The sequence below is a fragment of the Mobula birostris genome, chromosome 6 (genome assembly GCF_030028105.1).
Source record: "Mobula birostris isolate sMobBir1 chromosome 6, sMobBir1.hap1, whole genome shotgun sequence".
NCBI classification, from domain to species: Eukaryota; Metazoa; Chordata; class Chondrichthyes; order Myliobatiformes; family Myliobatidae; genus Mobula; species Mobula birostris.
Window position 1 is genome coordinate 40,282,621 of NC_092375.1, and position 23,144 is coordinate 40,305,764.

Consider the following 23,144-nt stretch of genomic DNA (forward strand, 5'->3'; position numbering starts at 1 on the left):
CACATGTTTCATGACATTTGTGAGTGATGATAAACCTGATTCTGAAATGGGTCTCTATCGTGGACTGAGATTGGGAAGGGGGCAGGTAGAGGGGGATCATGGTTGGGAAAAGGAGAAGGAAGAGGGGAGGAAGCAGGAAGCACCACAGAGACATTCTGTAATAATCAATAAATCAATTGTTTGGAATGAAATGATCTTGACCGGTGTTTCAGGGCTGGGTGTGTCTGCACCCACTCCACCCACAACCCCCGGCTCTTTCTCTGCCACCTGTCTGATACCCCTCCCGCAGTGCTCCACCCTCACCATTCCAACATCCTTTGCTCTCATCAGATTTACAAACTCGCTCTCCACTCCATGTTGACAAATACAGTACTGTGTGAAAGTCTTAGGCACCTTTGCTATATATATGTGCCTTAGACTTTTGCACAGTATTGTATGTGATTTAAAAGCTGCTATTTATTCCCTGAAAATTTCACCAGAAGAAAACTTCTAGGAGACCTAGTGTAGACTTATGTCCATTTTCAGCACATAGAGTATATTCCTACAACCTCTATCAAGTTGGAAAATGGTTAACACAAGAGGGCAGTTTTCAGCTGCTTGGAAGTAGGTACAGTGGAGATATCGGGGTAAGTTTTTTTACGCGGAGAGTGGTGACTGCATGGAATGGGCTGCCGGCGATGGTGGTGGAGGCTATGGGTAATTTCTAAGTAAGTACATGTTCGGTACAGCATTGTGGTTCAAAGGGCCTGTATTGTGCTGTAGGTTTTCTATGTTACTAAAAGTGGGGAAAAAACAATCAGTTATCATTGTTCTTTCATCATGTAGGAATTTCATGATCCTTACTCGAACATGTTCATGCAAGCACCACCATCAAAGGACAACAGTACCACAATGCCCTGTTATTTAAGAATTGACCATGTATGCATCTTCATAACAAATGCTGTCATCTCAACAGTAAATTAAAAGATGGCAGTAATGTTGAAAAGGGTAGTGTTTCATAGAACATAGAATAGTACAGCACATTACAGGCCCTTCGGCCCACAATGTTGTGCCGACCCTCAAACCCTGCCTCCCATATAACCCCCCACCGTGAATTCCTCCGTATACCTGTCAGTAGTCTCTTAAACTTCACTAGTGTATCTGCCTCCACCACTGACTCAGTCTATGGTTTTCCAAGATCAATCAAACCTTTCCCTCTCACATAGCCCTCCACTTTACAGTACTTTCATCCATGAGCCTCTCTAAGAGTCTCTTAAGTGTCTTTAATGTCTCTCCTTCCGCTTAAAAAAAAATTCTCTCCCCCTCCGTCATCTTCTATTCCCCACTCTGGCCTTTTACCTTTTCTCACCCGCCTACCACTTCCCCCAGGACCGCTTTCTCCTATGGTCCACTCTCCACTCCTATCAGATTCCTTCTTCTCTAGCTCTTTATCTTTCCCACCCACCTGTCTTCACCTATCACCTTCTACCTAGCCTCCTTTCCCTCCCCCGGCCTTTTTATTCTGGAGTCTCCCCCCTTCCTTTTCAGTCCTGACCAAGGCTTTTGGCCTGAAATGTCAACTGTTTATTTATTTCCATAGATGCTACCTGACTTGCAGAGTTCCTCCAGCATTTAATATGTGTTTCTTTAATGTATCTGCCACTTCCACTACTCAGCACCTTAAAATTATACCCCCTTGATTCAGCTAGTTCTTCAATGATACCTTAAATTGTTATGTATTGCCAAAAAAACTGTAGTTTTGAAAATTTCTTTCAAGGAATCAACATTGCCATAGATTTTCAAGTTCCTTCATTTCTGATGCACAATAATTGTGTCCAGAATTCTCCTGTAATCATTCTGATGGAAAATGGAGCTGCACAGTAGCATAGTTGTTAGCACAATGCTTTACAGTGCTAGTGACCATGGTTCAATTCCCGCTGCCTGTAATGAGTTGTACATTTTCCAGTGACTGTGTGGGTTTCCTCTGGGTACTGTAGTTTCCTCCCACGGTCCAAAGACTTACCGGTTGGTAGGTTAATTGGTCGTTGTAAATTGTCCTGTGATTAGGCTCAGGTTAAATTGGGGGATAGTTGGGCGGTATGGCTCAAAGGGCTTACACAGTGCCGTATCTCGATAAATAAATAAATCAATATGCCCCAAATCATATTGTTTCTTATGTAAACTGAAGAAATTTTGCAGCAAAGTATAAAACAATATGACAATATTGTGGAGTTGTGTTTTATGGGTGATTAGAGTGGCACATTGCACATTGGAATGAAGACTAGATTTCAAATCTGTTGGCAAAGGTACAACAGACAAAATGCCAAGTTTAGAAAAGTGATTTTTTTTTGTGGTTTGATTTGTGACATGCTCTGCTTACATGGAATGTTTGTTTGATGTAGTCAGGTTTCAGGAAAATGTTTTGACATATATGATAGTGCGCTGAAGTCTGAATGAACAGAAAAATTATGTCTCTTCCCCACCACATCTTTCTTGAGAGGCAGGGATTGAGATTAGTGGGAAGGCTTACAAACAGCACCCACAACATTAAACCACAACTTTGCATCTTTGAGTTGCTTTCAATCAATTTTATATTATTAATGTTTAGCCGTATTATAAGGAAATTCATAATTTTGCCTTCGAGGCAATGATGATACTCGAAGTATTCAGTTACAAAATGGTTTTAAGATAACAGAATGTAAATACAAATTATTTCACCTTTATTAGAATTTTATCTGCATTTTTGATTTGTCAAGAAAGGTGACTGAAAAGACACTAAAACACACAAACTGCCCAATATTGAAAGTAATTAAACAATGGATCAAACATCCTAACCTTTGTGTGTCGTCATTGCCTGTAGATACTTCTCAGTTTCATCTGAATGTAAACTTCCTATAGAAAGGAAACACTTATTGATATTACATTTTCTAGACATATCTTAAGAGTATAAATAGTTATAACATACTGCATTTAGCTGTAATTGGACAATATTTTTATGTGAAGGTCTTTATAGATGTTTGAAGACGTGATAATGTGGAATTGCAGTTCTTCTTTGTGGGAAACTAAATTTCATTAATGTACACCATTATAGACCAATGCAATGTAAATTACATATTCTGATATATTTTGACGCAAGACAAATGCAGGTAAACACCCCATACTGCACAAGGTGACTTTTCCATTTCATTTACATAACAATCTGAAATTATCCAAATGTGACTGGCACATGAATGCTGAACGAGTGTGAATTTAATGACAGCCTCTTGGTGTTAATTTATTTCTATGGTAGAATTGAGTCACTCCCTACTTTGTCGTGTTTGAACTCTTAGATGGATACTTACATCCTGGGTTGGTGGGTTTGTGATATGGCATTAAGCCTTTACCCTTTTGAATTTAAAAGGATGAGAGGTGATCTCATTGATACATACAAAATAGGTGAGGAACTTGACAGGGTAGGTGCAGCTTTGCAATTTTACTTGGCTAGGATGTCAGTAGCCAAGAGACATAGAATTAAAATAAGGATTCAGCCATTTTGGATAGGTCAGAGGAAATTTCTTAATCAAGAAGATAATATAATGGCCTAACCAGAAGGCTTGTGAAGACATAGTTACCAATTTTTTTTTAAGATATTAAAGTAATCAATGGATACTAAGTACAAAAAAGTGGTACTGAGGCAAAGGTTGACCCATGACCTGACAAAATGGATGAGCAGACTCAAAGGAGAACATGGCTAACCCCTGGCTCCTTAATTTTTTTATTTGTCATTTTACCATATTTGTTAATGGATAGTCATTTCAATAACTTTTATCTATATATAGTGATATCACATTAACAATAAAGAGTGATTCAACTTTGTTTCTTCGATAAATGACCCTATTTTCAGTCTTTCATAATGTAGGAATTCCAGATTTTCTTTTACATGATCCAGAAATTGGTCAGATAACTTCTATTTCAAGGATACTAATCAGGCAGTCAAATATTTCTGGATTGTTAACATTCTTAGTGGAGTCTACATAGTTCTTCGGTGGCAAACCATCAATTACACGATAAGTAATTCATAATTTGTAGTTAAGTAATCCAGAAATTGGATATGTAAATTCTATTTATCTGATTGCCCAATTCTATTAACGTTCATAGCAAGGTCTACATGGTTAATCTAATGCAATACTGTATATTTTCCCTCAGGTGTTCATGGATAACAAAGCTCTTTCCTGATATCACATTAAAGTATCAAATTTTTATTTAGATTTCTGGCCCAGTTTTTCTATTATGCACCTATTGGCCTAAATGTTATCAATCCATCAAAATGAAAGGGATGTGGTGATGTTGTGAACTGATATGTAAACCAGGAAGTAAGTATCCTAAAAGTTTCAGTTAACTTGTGTTTGCTTTCCATGCGTGACATCTGTTTTTAGACGTTTCTAAAATGTAGCAAACTGATGCAACACTAAAGATAGAAATTAGCCTGATTAAGTTTGTATTAAATCTTGGAGTTGGGGGAAGTAGTGGAGAGGAAGATGTAGGCTGAAAAGGTGGGGGAAGATGATAGTGGGTTTAATGTAGCTGTTTTCATGCCATAAAACAAAGTTTTCCAATCTTAACTATTTTATATTGAGAACAACATCATGTAATGGACAATGTTGTATAAAAACCTGGATGAATGAGCATTTTCTCACAATTACTGCATTGAGTAAACTTTAATATGATCTCCCACTGTGAAATAAAAGTAGCAGTCAAATCATATTTTGGAAGCACTAACTAATCTAAGATTAGTTTAATATTCTTGAGCTAAATGCAACTATATTTTTGATAGGAAGTGTTCTAATACCTTTATGATTACTTTTTGTCCTATGTGCCTGTTGGCTTTGATATGCTTCATGTATATCATAACTGGAATGTCAATAATGCTACAGGAACAGCAGCTGCTTCCACATAGAGATGGGAGTTACCTAATATAAGAACTAGAAATATCTGTAAAAGGATAGCATCATTTCTAACATTAATAATAAACTGTAACAAGCACTTAGTATCAATGATAATCTGTGGAAAGTACTATCATTGCTGTATAAACTCAATCCAATTGAACACTTACATAAGTATTAATCTGGAGGTGTATAATGGACTTGCTAATGGTCATATGATTACAAATTCCCATAAACTATTTCAAAGGCAACTTCAAGAAAAATATTCAATGTTAAATTACATTGAATGCAAAGACTATGAAAATGTACTTATTTTTGTTAGGAAAACATCTTATCCTCATCTTATATTTACTGTGTTTTTCCCTGCAGGTACGAACAATTCTGGGAGTAGTATTCATAAGAAATATGCTCCACTGGCTCCTACTCAGACCCCAGAGCTCTGAACACCACCGATAAGATAATGAACATGGCATGGGAATCATTAAAAAATTATTACTCGATGAACATCAAAAAGACTAAAAAATGTAATTTATAGTCATGCAGCTCCATGTTTATTTTAATATGGCTTCACTGATATTCTAAATAAGCAATCAGATAGTACTATCAGCAACTTGCATCTAATTCATCATCTGCAGCAGTTCAGTGAAATTCTGTTCTCGAGGATTAATGGAATAATGATGATAAAACTGAATTAAGTTTTATTGTATCCAAGTTAATTAAAAGTCTGCTATGAGGAAAATAGCAGGGTACTTTAAAAAGGCACATTTTCATATATTCCATTGAAATACTGGGTAGGAGTCTTAGGCAATATTAATTTTGCCATCAAACCAAATGGAAACCTCTTGCACAATCTGCCTCGATTATGATGGTGCCAAAATGAAGATACTCAAGTATTGAAATGAGACTTTATCAAATGTAAAATTCTAAATGACATTGTACATTTTATGGTTAGTGAAAAATTACAGGTCACACAATTGTAATAAACTATAATATGCACAGTATTTTGTATGTTTTTATTTCAATATTATTCATGGAAATAATAATAACTATATGTGACTTAGAGATGCTCCCAAATTTGAATAAAATATTTTCATTCCAATACCTAGAGCCAAATTAAGTATGTAGCCGCTAAAATATAATCAAGGCACTCATAATTTGATGTAATGCTCCAAGAGAGTGCCTTGCAATATTTTAATTTATGCCTTTATACAAATACTGCTAATGCATACTTTCTGTCAACATTATGCATTGAAATATCAACATAATGGAAATATTATACATAAAATAAACTATCTTTGCACCTTACCCCTGAAATCAGTTGCAGGAAGGCGTAATGACTGCAAGATAAGTATTGTTGTCACCTTCTGTTGCAAAATACATACATAATATTTTCCTATTATAAGTTACTATGGACATTATTTATCACTTTAAAATGGGTAGAGTATATTACTGGTTCAATTACTTCTTGCCCTCCAATTCCACTTCACTATCTGTTTTTCATTAGCATCAAATTTCAGTAACAGTTACTACAGCAAACAGGACAATTTACAGTTACTGTGCTATATATTTTTCCTGATATATACATAAATCTTTTAAAGACAGCCTACAAGAATTGCTCCATTCAGTTCCTCAGCCAATAACAATGTTTACATTGTGATGACAAAAGGAAAGAAATCTGCATCTCTCTCTGCTGGACACAGCCAAATTTTACTGCTCCATCTGAACAAATTATCATTACATCTTATCCTACCATAGACTACTTGCAACGGGACCCAGAGTGGAACTTTGTGCTTTAAGTAAATGTTTTAAAGGCAAGTATTTCTAAGTTACCATTTACTCCGTGACATGTAACCTTCTGAAACTAAGAGCCATAATTAGCTTCATCAAAAGCTTTCCGAGCACGTTTCAATTCTTCATTCATTGTCAGCAAGTCTTTCACTCTTGCAAACTTCCTGGGATCTTTACGAATGAGAAATACAATATCTTCTACTTGAACTCGCCCCTGACGTCCTATTGACATGGCCTTGTGTGTCTAAGCAGTAAAAAAAAATTACAATATCAATTTCATGTTAAAAATCAAGAATTTGAACCAATTATTTAGAAAGATATTTGCAACAGATGATGATATAGCCCTAAGACTTGAAATAACCCAAGATTCATGAAGGCAATAATAGAAATCTGATATACTTAAAATGAAGTTTGTCATAAATAAACTGTACAAATTGTTTTGAACAAATTGGCACAGCATATCCAGAAATGTTGAAAAAAAAATTCTATTCCCTCAGAGTTTAATACTATTCTCTATTGTTGGAGCTTTTGTTCATCAACATGGAGCTTGGATGCTCGCTGAGTTACATCTGACTAATTGAGTTGCAGAACCCAATGTCAATCCCACTCCTTCAGGAGAGGCAAGCAAATCAGGCTGATTGTCAATCAACACACACAAAATGCTGGAGGAACTCAGGAGGCCAGGCAGCATCGATGGAAAAAAGTACAGTCTATATTTTGGGCCGAAACCCATCAGCAGGGCTGGAGAAAAAAAGCTGAGGAGTAGTTTTAAAAGGTGGGGGGAGGGGAGGGAGAACCACCAGGCGAAAGGTGAAACCTGGAGGGGGAAGGATGAGGAAACAGCTGGGAACTTGATTGGTGAGATGAGATGATGGGAAATGGAGGTGGGGGTGGGTGCCATTACCGGAAGTTTGAGAGATCGATGTTCATGCCATCAGGTTGGAGGCTACCCAAACAGAATATAAGGTGTTGTTCCTCCAACCTAAGTGTGGCCTCATCATGACAGTGGAGGAGGCCATGGATGGACATATTGGAATGGGATGTGGAATTAAAATGAGTGGCCACTGGGAGATACCACTTATTTTGGCGGACGGAGCATAGATGCTCGGCGAAGCAGTCTCCCAATCTATGTCGGGTCTCTCTGACATACAGGAGGCCATACCGGGAGCACCGAATGCAGTAAATGACCCAAACAGATTGTCAAGCAACAGAGCTCTTGCATGCTGCAAATCTACCCCCCACCCCCGCCCATTTAGCAAACAAATTAGGTATGTTCCAAGTTTCCCAAGCAACCTTTATTTCAACATTAATAATGTTAGTCAGGAATTACCTTAACACCTAACAGACCTTGGTGATCCTTCTCTAAAAAAAAGTCATTAGTCAATATACAACCTTCTAACGCGGCTTGGAGGCTTCACTTGACAGGAAGCAAATATCAAGAAACTGAGAGAGGAAAAACGTAACCAATGCAACTCACTATGAAAACCATCCTTGCAAATGAGACAAGTGATGAAAGCATAATCTAGTTTGGACATTGAGAAAGCAAATGAAATAGAATAAATATAGAAATTCATGCTCGACAGCCAGATTTAAAATAATTGTCAAAAGAACTATAAAGCAAGTAAAATTATCATGATCTGGCATCATGCATTGCATGAAAGGATGTAGAAGACAATACAAGTACTAATTTTAAATAGGGAGTTAGCCTTGAGACTCATCAGATAGTGTTCCCACAAAGTTGCAAATCAATCAAGGCTGATCTGTTAAAATTTTATTTTTGGGTGTCTTTGAATTCCATAGGCAAATTTTGATTCACTATTGAGTGAAGAATTTTCACAACTTTATTTGAATTGAATAAGTCTGTTTTCAGCAGCATGTTCTCCCAAATTTAAACTCTATATGCCATTGTGAATAATTAAACTTATTTTCATTCAACAATTTGTGTAGCTAACTCACCATTTCAGTGATAAATTCTATGACAAGATCTTCCAGGATGTCCACTGATTCAGTATAAGGATTCTGGTCATCTCCAAAGCCATACATCATACATCTCACTGTTTGGAAAGAACATAAATTTCAAAATGCCAGCTGTTATAACCTAGTAAATGTTCAAGGTCTGCTGCAAATGCCAAGATTTAACTTTCACTTGGAATTTTGCTGAGTAATATCCAGCACTAAAGTTACATTAAGGCAATTAATATATATTAAACAGATTAATCTGCTGAAAGTGACAGGATATGCAATGATTGGAAAGAGGGGGAAGATGTGTTGAGTGGCTGGAGCCACGGACATTGTTCTCAGATGGAACTCAGTGCCCATGAGGTAGAAACATTTAATTTCTATTTTTAATGCATTCAAAGAGTACTTGATACACTAACATGACTACAAATGACAACCTGGAGAGTAGAATATGATTTCATAGGCAGATCATGTCTAACAAGCCTGACAGAGTTCTTTGAGGAGGTGAGCAGGCATATAGATGAGGGTAGTGCAGTGAATGTGATTTATATGGATTTTAGTAAGGCATTTGACAAGGTTCCACATGGCAGGCTTATTCAGAAAGTCAGAAGGCATGGGATCCAGGGAAGTTTGGCCAGGTGGATTCAGAATTGGCTTGCCTGCAGAAGGCAGAGGGTTGTGGTAGAGGAAGTACATTCAGATTGGAGGATTGTGACTAGTGGTGTCCCACAAGGATCTATTCTGGGACCTCTACTTTTCATGATTTTTATTAACAACCTAGATGTGGGAGTAGAAGGGTGGGTTGGCAAGTTTGCAGACGACACAAAGGTTGGTGGTGTTGTAGATAGTGTAGAGGATTGTCAAAGATTGCAGAGAGACATTGATAGGATGCAGAAGTGGGCTGAGAAGCGGCAGATGGAGTTCAACCCAGAGAAGTGTGAGGTGGTACACTTTGGAAGGACAAACTCCAAGGCAGAGTACAAAGTAAATGGCAGGATACTTGGTAGTGCAGAGGAGCAGAGGGATCTGGGGGTACATGTCCACAGATCCCTGAAAGTTGCCTCACAGGTGGATAGGGTAGTTAAAAAGCTCATGGGGTGTTAGCTTTCATAAGTCGAGGGATAGAGTTTAAGAGTCGCGATGTAATAATGCAGCTCTATAAAACTCTGGTTAGGCCACACTTGGGAGTACTGTGTCCAGTTCTGGTCACCTCACTATAGGAAGGATGTGGAAGCATTGGAAAGGGTACAGAGGAGATTTACCAGGATGCTGCCTGGTTTAGAGAGTATGCATTATGATCAGAGATTAAGGGAGCTAGGGCTTTACTCTTTGGAGAGAAGGAGGATGAGATGAGACATGATAGAAGTGTACAGGATAATAAGAGGAATAGATAAGAGTGGATAGCCAGCGCCTCTTCCCCAGGGCACCACTGCTCAATACAAGAGGACATGGCTTCAAGGTAAGTGGTGGGAAGTTCAAGGGGGATATTAGACAAAGGTTTTTTACTCAGGGAGTGGTTGGTGCGTGGAATGCACTGCCTGAGTCAGTGGTGGAGGCAGATACACTCGTGAAGTTTAAGAGACTACTAGACAGGTATATGGAGGAATTTAAGGTGGGGGGTTATATGGGAGGCAGGGTTTGAGGGTCGGCACAACATTGTGGGCCGAAGGGCCTGTAATGTGCTGTACTATTCTATGTTCTATGTTCTATTTAGTTTTGATATCATTGTGGTCAGATCAACAACTTACATTTCTGCTTCCTCACAGCAAATTAAAGGCAAAATGTATGTGCTTATGACCTTTAAAAAGGAATACAATTCACATATCAAATTAATACTGTATTACATTAAAGGAAAAATGTCAACAAAAATTTTTGTTAACTGTTTCTTAATCTTCTAGCAGCTGTAACAGTAAGAGTTTACAATAAAAATTATAAAACTATAAGAAAGCTTTATGAAGATTTTGCACAAATGTCACTGCATTTCCTTAGGAAGACAAGATCACAATTTCTGATTTTTCAAAATCCAACTCTTAATATCAAATGATCAATAAAAACATAACTATGATGAGTTAATTGGCAAATTGTCAGTGAAAATGGATTATGGTTAAACTTCCGTGGTCTACAGAAATTTGTTTAATTTTACACATCATTGATTTAGTCACGGATTATTGATTTCCAATAGTTTAGCAGAATTGACTTACATTCCTTTGAAAATAATCTTTTTCTTCTGCCTTGTCCACCTTCAGCACCGCTTCCACTCTCCTCCACATCTTCATCAAACTACAAATACAAAAGAATCACAAAGATTACACACAACAGAGTTTGTAGATGCTGGAAATCTTCAGAAAACACACAAAATGCTGGAGGAACTCAACATGGCAGAAACCATTTTATTTATTCCTCTATTAATTTTTATTCCTCTCCACAGATGCTGCCTGACCTGCTAAATTCCACCAGCAATGCGTGTGTTGTTCTGGATTTCCAGCCTCTGACAAGTCTTGTGTTCCTGTTGTTGTTGTTCTTCAGTCGTTTAGTTGAGTCCAACTGTTCATGACCTCGTAGGATCCATAGGGTTTTCATGGCAAGATACGCAAGTAGGTTGCCAGGCCTTTCTTCTGTGCAGATATTGTTGCTGCCCAGGTTGGGACATGGCTGGGTTTGAACTCAGGATCATTTGCCTTGAACTTCAGTGCTGATGCTACTTCACCATCAGCTGGTGGTGTTGTGTTACTAATTACCTCTATTTTCAGGAATCTTACCAAAGATAAGATGATGCCAACCCAAACAAGGAGTTGTTAGGCCTAGTGCCTAAATATATGACCAAGACTCAGCATGAGTTTTACTGTGGAAAGAGCAACGTCAACAGTTTAGTAAGAGGAGTCAAAAGACAGTTTATCTAAATGGAGAGATTGTAAGTACAGTACAGAGGGAACTCTGTGTCCTAGTGTATACCCCACCAAAAAGTTAGCAGGCAGGTCCAACAAGTTTTTAAGATGACAAATAGAATTTTATTGGAGTTTAAGAATAGGTAGGTTTTGTAACAATTGTACAGTGTGTTGATAAGACTATAGCTGGACCATTGTGCACAATTTTGATCCCATTACCTAAAAAGGATATAGAAGGCAGTTGAAAGGAGATTCATTAGTTTAACTTATGGGAAGAAAGGGTCATCCTATCAAGAGACTAGATATTTGGGTCTGCATTCCTTAAATGAGAACCAGAAGAAGCTCATAAGGGCAGATATTGAGCTGTTTGCAGTAGTAAGGATCCCCCACAAGGGATAAGATCACAAGATAAATGGTTGATCATTTAAAAAGGGTGATGTGTAGAAACTTTTTCTCTCAGAGGGTACTGAATTCTGGAATTCTCTGCCCCAGAGAATGACAGGGGCTAGATCATTAGATATATTTAAGGAGATATACAAATACATGATCTTTTGCACAGTTAAAAATCAGCAGGTATCACTGAGCTTGTGGTTGAAAGGTAATCGAAACTGAATGCTTAGCATCCAAAGATACACATCATATCAAAAGGACAATCAGGAGGGCAGAAGAGATGAAGTGTTTTTTCTAATAAAAAATGACATAAAGTCTTGGAGCAGAAGATGTAGAATCCTTCTGGGTAGAGTTAAGAAACTGCAAGGTAAAACTGGAAGACCCTGATGGTAGTTACAGATCTCCAAACAGTAGCCAGGAAGTGGGGTACAAATTACAATGGAGAATAGAACAGGCATGTGAAAAGGGAATTTCAATATGCAGGCAGATTAGAAAAATCAGGTTGGTGCTAGATCCCGAGAGAAAGAGTTTATAGTATGCCTACAAAATGGCTTTTTAGAGCAGCTTGTGGTCAAGCTGAATAGGGAAAAGGCAATTTTGGATTGGGGGTTGTATAACAAGCCACATTCGATTAGGAAGCTTAAGGTAATGGAACCCTTAGGAGACAGTAATCATAATATAATAGCATTCATCCTCCAGATTGAGGTGGAGAAGCTAAACTCAGATGTATTGGTATAACAGACGAGTAAAGGTAATTAAAGAACCATGCGAGAAATGTTGGACAAAGTTGATTGGAAGGGGACACTAGCAGGAATGACTGGACAACAGCAATGACTGTAGATTCTAGGAACAATTCAGAAGGCTCAGGATAGATACATCCCAAAGAAGCATTAATATTCTAAAGGGAGGACAAGACAACCATGGCTGACAAGGGAAATCAAAGACAGCATAAAAGCAAAAGAAAGGATGTACAGTAGAGCAAAAATTAGTAGGAATGTTTTAAAAACCAACAAAAGGCAACTAAAAAAGCCACAAGGAGGGACAAGATGATATATGAAGGCAAGCTAGCCAGTGCAAGATGAGGAACTGCTTGCTGCATGTTTGTTCTTGCAGAACGTGGCCCCAGGACCACATCCCATGTACCATCAATCTTAAGGTTATGCCACTCGTGGACTTGTGCTGACATTATTTTGTCACTGCATGCACCGCGTGCTGTGTGTGACTGGATGCATCATCATTATATATGCTGTGCCATATGCATTACATTATGCACGTTAGCTCTGGTTTCATTTAGTTGTGTACATGTGTATGGTTGAATAACAATCAAACTTGAACTAGTAATAGGGAACAAAGAAATGATAGACAAACTTCATAAATATTTTGCATCAGTCTTCCTCATGGAAGACACCAGCAACATGCCAGAAATTCAAGTGTCACGGGGTAGAATGGAGTGTAGTCACTATTACTAAGGAGAAAGTGCTGGGAAGGCTGAAAGATCTTAAGATAAGTCATGTGGACCAGATGGACGACACCCCACGGTTCTGAAAGAGGTCACTGAAGGGATTATGGAGGCAGTGATAGTGATCTTTCAAGAATCACTAGGTTCTGGCATGGTTCTGGAGGACTGGAAAATCGCTAATGTCACTCCAATCTTTAAGAAGAGGGTAAGGCCAAATATAGGAAATTATAAACAAGAGAAAATCTGCATACGCTGAAAATCAAAGGAATACACACAAAATGCTGGAAGAACTCAGCAGGCTGGGCAGCACCTACGGAAAAAAGTAAACAATTGACTTTTTGGGCAGAGACCATTCATCAGGACTGGGGAAAAAAGATGGAAGTTAGAATAAGAAGGTGGGGGGGGGGGAGGAGGAAGAAGAACAAGGTACCAGGTGATAGGTGAAACCGAGAGAGGTGGACGTCGAGGCTGGTGGGGTGGTACGCGAGTACAAGAGGAACGCTATCCCTGGTAGGATGGTGGGTAGAATAATAGAAAATTATAGGCCACTTAGCTTTACCTCAGTGGTTGGCAAGATATTAAAGTTCATCTTTAGGGATGAAACTTTGTGGCACTTGGAGGCACTTGATAAAATAGGCCAAAGTCAGTATGCTTTCCTTGTGGGGAAACCTTGCCTGACAAATCAGTTGAAATTCTTTTAGGAAATAACAAGCAGGATAGAAAAGGCAAGTCAGTGGATATTTTTTACTTGAATTTTCAGAAGGGCTTTGACAAGGTGCCACACATAGCTGCTATACAAGATCCCAAGGCATTACAGGATTGATACTAGCATGGACAGAAGATCGGTTGACCGGCAGGAGGCAAAGAGTGGGAATAAAGAGAACCTAAACACAAGAGATTTTGTAGATGCTGTAAATCCAGAATAACAAACACAAAAGGAATTGACAGCTTTGTGGCGAAGTTTGCAGATGATATAAAGATAGGTGGAGGAATTTAGCAAGTCAGGCAACATCTATGGAGAGGGCTAACCAGTCAACATTTTGGGTTGGGAACAAGACATCAGGACAGGAAAGGAAGGGGGAAGAAGCCAGAATAAGCAGGTGGGGGAAATGGAAGGAGCTGGCAGGTGATAGGTGAAGTCTATCAGCTTTTTCCAATTGACTGTCAGTGCTCTGCAGTGGTTGTGTTTGATGCACTACTTTTCACGTTACATGTTAATGATCTAGAAGATGGAATTGACAGCTTTGTGGCCAAGCTTGTCAGTGATACAAAGATAGCTGGAGGGGCAGGCAGCTTTGAGGAAGCAGGGAGTCTGCAGAAGGACTTGGACAGATTAGCAGAACGGGCAATGAAGTAGCAGATGGAATAGTGTAGGGATGTGCATAGTCATGCACTTTGATAGAAGAAATAAAGGCATATACTATTTTCTAAATGGGAAGCAAATTCAAAAATAACAGGTGGATTCCTTTAAAGATTATCATTGGTTTAGATGGTAGTCAAATACAATATTAGCATTCATTTCAAAAGGAGTAGAATATAGAACTAAGGATATAAGGCTAAGGTTCTATAAGGCATTGGTTAGACCACAGTTGGAGTATTGCAAGCAGTATTGGGCCCCAAGAAAAGATGCTGTGACATTGGAAAGGGTCCAGAGGAAGTTTACAAGAATGATCCCATGAATGAAAGGGTTAATGTACGAGGAGTGTTTGATGGCTGTGGGCCTATACTCACTGGAGTCTAGAGGAATGGTGGGGGGGGGGGGGGAGGGAGAATCTCATTTAAACCTACCAAATATCGAAAAACCTAGATAGAGTGGAGAGGTTGTTTCCAATAGTGTGGGAGTCTAGGACCAGAGGGTATAGCCTCAGAATAGAAGACTGTCCATTTCCAACAGAGATAAATAAGAATTTTTTAGCCAGAGGGTGGTGAATTTGTGGAATTCATTGCCACAAATAGCTGCAGAGGTCAAGTCATTAGGTATATTTAAAACAGAGGCTGATATCTTCTTCATTAATAAAGGCTTCAAAGGTTATGGGAAGAAGACAGGAGAGAAAGGTTGAGAAGAAAACAAAACAGCCATGTTTGAATGGCAGAGCAGACTCAATTGGCCAAATGGCTTAATTCTACTCTTATGACTTATAAGTCTTTGTAAGATAAAGTAAGATCATGGGGAACTGGCATACGATGAAATTGGATGACAGGACAGGCATGAGGAACAGGAGGTCTGCTCTTACTCCTACTTTCTTGTGTAACTGCAGCTCCAACAGCTCTCAGGAAGCACTGCAAGATCCAGCAAAAAAAAACCCAGCCTACTTGACTGATACCTCATTACACTAAGTGATAATACATCTGATTCTGATCCAATTCCATAAACATTCGTTCTCTGCAACACCAATATACGTGGGTGTACCCACAAAATCCATAATAGTTAATTCTTGAGGTACTCCAATAATATCTCCAAAATCCACAGCCTCTACCAAAGTACAAACTTTACAGAGAACAGAAAAACAGTAGCAGGCAGCTTAGCTTTATTTCTTACTTTACTGCTGTTCTACCGAACGGCCTTATTTAGACTTCTGATCTTCAGCTTTTGTTAAAATTAGCAGCCAAATTTCACCATTTATGTGCAAATTTTAAAAATGCCAACGCTAGAAAATCTCAAATAGCAACAGAAACAGTGGAAAACAATCAAACAGGACAGAGAGAATATATGGAAGTAGAAACAGTTAATGTTCCTGGTATGGGACTCTTCGCCCTGAGGAGGGCATCCTGGATGCTAAACGTTGAATGATACTGTTTCTACAGATGCTGCCCGACTGTATAAGTATTACCAGAGTTTCTGATTGTATTTCACCGTTTCAAACGCGTTTCTTTCCCTAAGCGCCACTGCCAGACGGCAGCGCTAGCACGACACACCCAAACCCGTCAATTCAGCCAGCGCTCTGGTATCTCAGCGATCCAAACTCACCGCCGGCTCATCGTCCTCATCAGCCATTTTCCTCGGTGACGGATCTCTGTCCATCGAGAATTACGTCACGGCCGCCCGTGTCAGCCCGAGCGCCGCGGTCCGATCTTCCGGGCGGCCGTGGAGCCGGGTCACGTGACAGGGCGCCAATCCCCAGCCCCGCCCTCTCTGACGTTAGGGGCGGGTCCAATCATGGCTTCCTTATTGGTTTGAGTGTCGGCGGCAACTGTAAGACATGTAGTTTGTTTATACGATATATTGTGCTGGCGCCTGCAATCATTTGTATCATCCAGTCACGTCTTTACCTCCCCCACTTCTTGCTTTCGGCAGGATATTGCTCCCGACACGACTCCCTAAGTCCACTCGTCCCTCTCCACTGATATCCCTTCTGGCACTTACCCTTGCAAGCGGAACAAGTGGTACACCGGTCCCTGCATCTCCTCCCTCACTACCATTCAGGGCCCCAAACAGTCCTTCCAGGTGAGGCGACACTTCACCTGTGAGCCTCTTCTCCTGTACCTCGGTGAGATCCGATGCAGATTGGGAGACCACTTCGCTCAGTCTCTCAAGTCAAGTCACTTTTTATTGTCATTTTGACCATAACTGCTGGTACAGTACACAGTAAAAACGAGACAACGTTTTTCAGGACCAGGGTGCTACATGAACAATACAAAAACTACACTGAACTACGTAAAACAACACAAAACTACACTAGACTACAGACCTACCCAGGACTGCATAAAGTACACAGAACAGTGCAGGCATTACAATAAATAATAAACAAGACAATAGGCACAGTAGAGGGCAGTAGGTTGGTGTCAGTCCAGGCTCTGGGTATTGAGGAGTCCGATGACTTGGGGGAAGAAACTGTTACATAGTCTGGTCGTGAGAGCCCGAATACTTCGGTGCCATTTGCCAGATGGCAGGAGGGAGAAGAGTTTGTATGAGGGGTGCGTGGGGTCCTTCTCTATGCTCCATCCGCCAGGAAAAGTGGGATCTCCCAGTGGCCACCCATTTTAATTCCTCTTCCCATTCCCATTTTGACATGTCAGTCCATGGCCTCGTCTACTGCTGCAATGAGGCCACACTCAGGTTGGAGGAGCAACACCTTACATTTCGTCTCAGTAGACTCAAACCTGATGGCATGGACATTGATTACTCAAACATATGGTAATTGCCCCCCTTCACTATTCCACATTCTCATTTCCCTCTCTCACCTTATCTCCTTACTTGCCCATCTCTTCCCCTTCTTCCATTGTCTTCTACCCTCTCCTAGCAAATTCTCAGTTCTCCAGTCCTTCATCTCTTTCAAAAACTTCCCAGCTCCTTACTTCACCAGTCCCTGCCCTCTTGGTTTTACCTATCACCTACCTCCTCATACTTCTTCCTCCCCTCCCCCCACCTTCTTACTCTGATTTTTCTTTTTTTCCCAATCCTGATGAAGGGTCTCTGCTTGAAACGTTGACTACAGTATTAGTCATAGTCATACTTTATTGATCCCAGGGGGAAATTGGTTTTCGTTACAGTTGCACCATAAATTATTAAATAGTAATAAAACCATAAATAGTTAAATAGTAATATGTAAATTATGCCAGGAAATAAGTCCAGGACCAGCCTATTGGCTCAGGGTGTCTGACCCTCCAAGGGAGGAGTTGTAAAGTTTGATGGCCACAGGCAGGAATGACTTCCTATGACGCTCTGTGTTGCATCTCGGTGGAATGAGTCTCAGGCTGAATGTACTCCTGTGCCCACCCAGTACATTATGTAGTGGATGGGAGACATTGTCCAAGATGGCATGCAACTTGGACAGCATCCTCTTTTCAAACACCACTCAGAGAGTCTACTTCCATCCCCTCAACGTCACTGGCCTTACGAATGAGTTTGTTGATTCTGTTGGTGTCTGCTACCCTCAGCCTGCTGCCCCAGCACACAACAGCAAACATGATAGCACTGGCCACCATAGACTCGTAGAACATCCTCAACATCGGCTGGCAGATGTTAAAGGACCTCAGTCTCCTCAGGAAATAGAGACGGCTCTGACCCTTCTTGTAGACAGCCTCAGTGTTCTTAGACCAGTCCAGTTTATTGTCAATTCGTATCCCCAGGTATTTGTAATCCTCCACCATGTCCACACTGACCCCCTGGATGGAAACAGGGGTCACTGGTACCTTAGCTCTCCTCAGGTCTACCACCAGCTCCTTAGTCTTTTTCACATTAAGCTGCAGATAATTTTGCTCACACCGTGTGGCAAAGTTTCCTACCGTAGCCCTGTACTCAGCCTCATCTCCCTTGCTGATGTATCCAACTATGGCAGAGTCATCCAAAAACTTCTGAAGATGACAAGGCTCTGTGCAGTAGTTGAAGTAGTTACTTTTTCCACAGGTGCTGCCTGACCTGCTGAGTTCCTCCAGCACTTTGTGTGTGTTGCTTGAATTTCAGCATCTGCAGATCTTCTCACGTTTGTGATTTGTATTATCCTTCTCATCTCAACTGCTGGTTCTTAAATGGTTTAGCAAACTTAACTGAATTTTCTTAATTTTAGGTGGGATCACAAATTGATCTCTTGGCACTAACAAAATACTCTGACATTTATTATGGTTCTCCTGTTCTTTTCTCCATCCCCTTCCTTGTCGATCATAACTATGGAGTCATATTGCCTACTGCAGCTTCTATGTCTTATGTTTTCAATTCCTGTAGTGGTGCACCCAATACTCCACCTGTGTTACAACGACAACAGAGGTGGTTGGAGTGTCACAATGCGTAAGGTCTGCACATTTCTTTCCATGTTAGGTCATCACAACATTCAAATGGTTTCATCCATTACCATTCCTAAGATTAACTTTGTAAAATATTTCTCATTTGAATTTACATACAGTATCTCAGTAACCATACTGCAATTTGTATCTTCAGACCAGAACACTGGCTTTAGTGAAATATTTGATTCATAATGTTATAGTCAGTGTTAAAATCAAAAGCATCAACTCTTGCCTAAGCAAGGTCCTGGACCCACTGCAATTTGCCTGTTGCCACAATAGGTCTACAGCGTATACAATCTCACAGGCTTTCTACTCGGCCTTGGATCATGCTGGACAATAGTAATACATACATCAGGCTGCTGTTTATTGACTACAGCTCAGTGTTTAACTCAATCATGCCTCAGTTCTAATCAACAAGCTCCATAACCTGGTCGCCTGTACCTCCCCCTACAATGGATCCTTGACTTCATCACTGGGAAACCACAGTCTGTGCAGATCGGAAGTAACATCTCCTCCTCTCTGACAAGCAACACTGGCACACCTCAAAGACGTGTGCTTAGCCCACTGCTCTACTCTCTCCCCATGCATGATTGTGTGCCTAGGTACAGCTCAAATGCCAATGGCACAATTATTGTTGGCAGAATTTCAGATGGTGACAAGGAGACGTACAGGAGCGAGATATAGTAGATCAGCTGGTTGAGTGATGTCGCAACAACAACCTTGCACTCAACGTCATTAAGACCAAGGAATTGATTGTGGACTTCAGGAAGGGGGGAAGTCAAGGGTTCACACATTAGTTTTCATTGAGGAAGCAGAAGTGGAAATGGTGAGCAGTTCCTGGATGGCAACATCTCTGAAGATCTACCCTGGGCACAGCATATTGATGCAATTATAAAGAAGGCACTACAGTGGCTATATTTCATTCAGAGTTTGAGGAAATTTAGTACATCACCAAAGACACTCACAAATTTCTACAGATACCGTGGAGAGCATTCTGACTATCTGGTATGGAGGGTCTACTGCACAGGGTCATAAAAAAGCTGCAGAAAGTTGTAAACTAATCCAGCTCCATCATGGGCACTAGCCTCCCAGCATCCAGGACACTTTCATTAAGAACTTCCATCATTTATGACATGCCCTTTTCTCGTTGCTACTGTCAAGAAGGAGTGACCAGAGTCTGATGACATACACTCAACATTTCAGGAACAGTTCTTCCCCTTCTCCATCAGATTTCTGAATGGACAATGATTCTGATTCTGATTTTGACCCTGAATGTGTTTGATCTCTGCCTGGCACCTCCATTGAGTTGTCTGTGTTTTTTTTTTTGGTTGGATTAATTATGCAATAATGTTTTGTAAGGATTTCAAATCAGCAGATCTAGTAGTATATTTAGAAACATATATTTGTCAGATTCTATAAATCTTGAAAGGGTAGTGTGTTGTTACCTTTCAATAATTGGACTAATGTTCAAATTTCTTAATATGCTTTGCAAAATATATCATGGTGTTCAATTCCCAGAACCCCAATCCATTAAAGTTAACCACTGTCTTGTTTAATATATGCCAATAAAGACAATTCATGATTCAAATATTGCCTGTGTTGTTGAAACAGAACCTGGATTAGTGATTTGCCTTCATTGCTTGGGGCATTAGTACATCTGAGGGTTAGTCACACTACATTCTGTGCCTGTTAGTGCTGCATAGGATTTGCTAATGAGATAGCCTGCTGAAACAGAATCAGATAATGCCAAAGTCACTTAGCAGGTTACACAATATCTGGGAAAAGAGAAATGAAGTCAGCATTTCAGTCTGGTGACATTTCTTCAGAATTGGAGAAGTGAGAATGCAAGAGTTGCAGAATGGGCATGAAATGGAAAGGAAATGTCTGGTATGGTGGAGTCCAGGGTTGTCCTTCTCTATTTGCCAGCATTGGCTTTCAATACTGGCAAATAGAGAAAGACAACAAAATAACATGATGGAACTATCATTTGCATAGGACAGCATTTGTTCAATGTTCAAAATAAATTTATTATCAAATTACATACTGTATACGTCACTAAATACTACCTTGAGTTTCATTTTCTTACAGGCATTCACAGCAGAAGAAAGGAGTACAATAGAATCAATGGAAAACTCCACCCAAATACTGACAAACAGCCAATGTGCAAAAGAAGACAAAATGTGGAAAAAAAGTTAAAAAATAAAACTGAGAATGTGAGTTGTAGAATTACTGAGAGTGAGTTTATGGTTTTGCGGAATCATTTCAGAATTGAAGTGAGTGAAGTTATCCACGCTTGTTCAGGACCCTGATGGTTACAGGGTAATAAATGTCACTGAACCTGTGGTGTGGAATCTAAGTCTCCTATACCTCCTTCCCGGTGGGAACAGGGAGAACAGAGCATGACCTGCCACGTGGGAGTCTTTGACAATGTTTGCTGAGGTTACGTCACAAGTGAATGACTTTGAATCCGAATTGACCATTTGTGAAACTGGAAAGGAGAGTTGCCTGAAATTGTTGAATTCAGTGCTAAGTTCTAAATGCTGTAACTGACCTGGATAGAAGGTGAGATGCTGTTTCTGGATCTTCAGTTAAGCCAAAGATGGAATGCAAGTGGAAATGAAGAATTAAAGTGACGTGACGGCAGCTCAGATCCCCTTTGCAGACTGAATGGAAGTTTTCTACATAATGGTCACAAAAACTGTGTTTGGTTTCTCTCATGCAGAGGATATTTTATTAAGATGGTAAATATCTACAATTGTTTTGCTTCCTGAACTCTATTAAGGTTTAGCAGAATTTGTGAGGATTTGCCTGGAGGCTACACTGTCAGGCAGAATGCAGTGAATATCAGTCCAAGATTCTCACCCAAATTCTTCCCTTCTCTCTGATGGCAGTCATTACACATGTTATCGTAATTTAGAACTGTTTTGAATATCATTCCTTAGGCGAGATCAAGAAAGAAATATTTTTAAAAGCTTTAAAGGATGGTGTATCAATACAACATAAAAGGTCCATATCAAAGGCATTTAATTGCAAATACTTATTAAAATCTTTATTACAACAACAGCAGGGCATTTGCCCATGGTCAGAACTATTCCAGCATTCAGGTTTGAGCTGACACCTAGCAACTAACTATTGAATGCCAGCTAAGACCACTAAAAAGGAAATGCCTAATTATATCTCCTTGATATTCAATCCATTGAATCTTCCTTCACCAGCACTCTGGGTCTCATAAATTACAAATATATAACAATATCTACAGGAACAGGTCAGAGCCTATATACTATGGCTGCTGAGACACCTCTTAGTTTAATGAAGTCTTTATATCATCTACAAGTCACAATTAAGAATGTGGTGGAAGCTTTTCCTTTTCTTTGCTAAACTTAACCCCAAGAAAGCCCCAAAGTCCAATAATACCATTTAATGTGAATATCTTTTAATTGGTGCCCCATTCACCAGTGAACTGCATCTGCAGTATAGAGTGCAATAACTTCACACCTTCAAGTGTGTGACCTCTACAAATGAGATAGACAAGGGTAGCAACTGTAAAGGAATACCACTACATCTAAATTTTGCTTCAAATCACACACCGTGCTAACTTGGAGATATATCATCACTACTTCATCTTTTCTGGGACTAAATTCTGGAACCTACTGCATATCACAGTGGGAGCACCTTAGTTTTCTGCAGAGGTTTTGATGTAGGGATGAAGGCGGATGTTAACAAGGATTTGGTGATAGGTTGTCTTTGACGGCAGCAATACAAGTTACTACCTGGTGACTTCGTTATGTACTGTCAGGGGTGGACTCATTTTAATTATGAGAATATGGAAGTTGTAGGGGAGATAAACAAATAATTGTTTTCTACAACTAAATTATTTCATTATAGACTATTTGTGTTAAACACCTACTTACCTGACAAAAACAATAAGGAATATAAATTCAGGCTTATACAGTACAACTATGTCATCAACCTCAATTGTAAGCTCTTTTTCTGTCCCCACAGAATGCAACCTGACGTAAGGGAACTCCAGCATTTTGTGTT

The 23,144-nt window shown here is 39.8% G+C and overlaps 2 protein-coding genes across 4 annotated transcripts in view; one reads left to right on the forward strand and one right to left on the reverse strand.

Moving 5' to 3' along the window:
* Window positions 1-5,916, forward strand: part of popdc2 (popeye domain cAMP effector 2) — a 22,952-nt gene extending 17,036 nt beyond the window's left edge. Inside the window, exon 4 of one of the 2 annotated variants that reach the window (XM_072260296.1) lies at window positions 5,271-5,916. In XM_072260296.1, the coding sequence (XP_072116397.1) occupies window positions 5,271-5,344 (74 nt within the window). In that variant the 3' untranslated portion in view covers window positions 5,345-5,916. The remainder of the gene's footprint in view (window positions 1-5,270) is intronic. The other variant, XM_072260295.1, reaches the window with a different exon arrangement.
* taf13 (TATA-box binding protein associated factor 13) lies at window positions 2,601-16,494 on the reverse strand. 2 transcript variants are annotated; one of them, XM_072260299.1, is made up of 5 exons: window positions 16,351-16,494; window positions 10,850-10,928; window positions 8,646-8,743; window positions 6,732-6,933; window positions 2,601-2,871 (listed from the first exon to the last, which is right to left on the reverse strand). In XM_072260299.1, the coding sequence occupies exons 1-4, from the start codon at window positions 16,402-16,404 to the stop codon at window positions 6,763-6,765; spliced, it is 402 nt and encodes a 133-aa protein (XP_072116400.1). In that variant the 5' UTR covers window positions 16,405-16,494; the 3' UTR covers window positions 2,601-2,871; window positions 6,732-6,762. The 2 variants fall into 2 exon arrangements, with proteins under 2 accessions (XP_072116400.1, XP_072116398.1); XM_072260297.1 differs by lacking the exon at window positions 2,601-2,871 and having other exon boundaries at window positions 5,901-6,933; window positions 16,351-16,493.
* Window positions 16,495-23,144: the final 6,650 nt, after the last annotated feature.

Bases quoted from the DNA above. Each gene is read 5' to 3' on its own strand.
- taf13 (XM_072260299.1), bottom strand. From the start codon at position 16,404: ATGGACAGAGATCCGTCACCGAGGAAAATGGCTGATGAGGACGATGAG. The intron at 8,744-10,849 runs GTAAGTCAATTC...CTTTCCAAACAG, and splicing joins AAGATTATTTTCAAAGGAAT to TGAGATGTATGATGTATGGC. The intron at 6,934-8,645 runs GTGAGTTAGCTA...TTTACTGCTTAG, and splicing joins TAGAATTTATCACTGAAATG to ACACACAAGGCCATGTCAAT.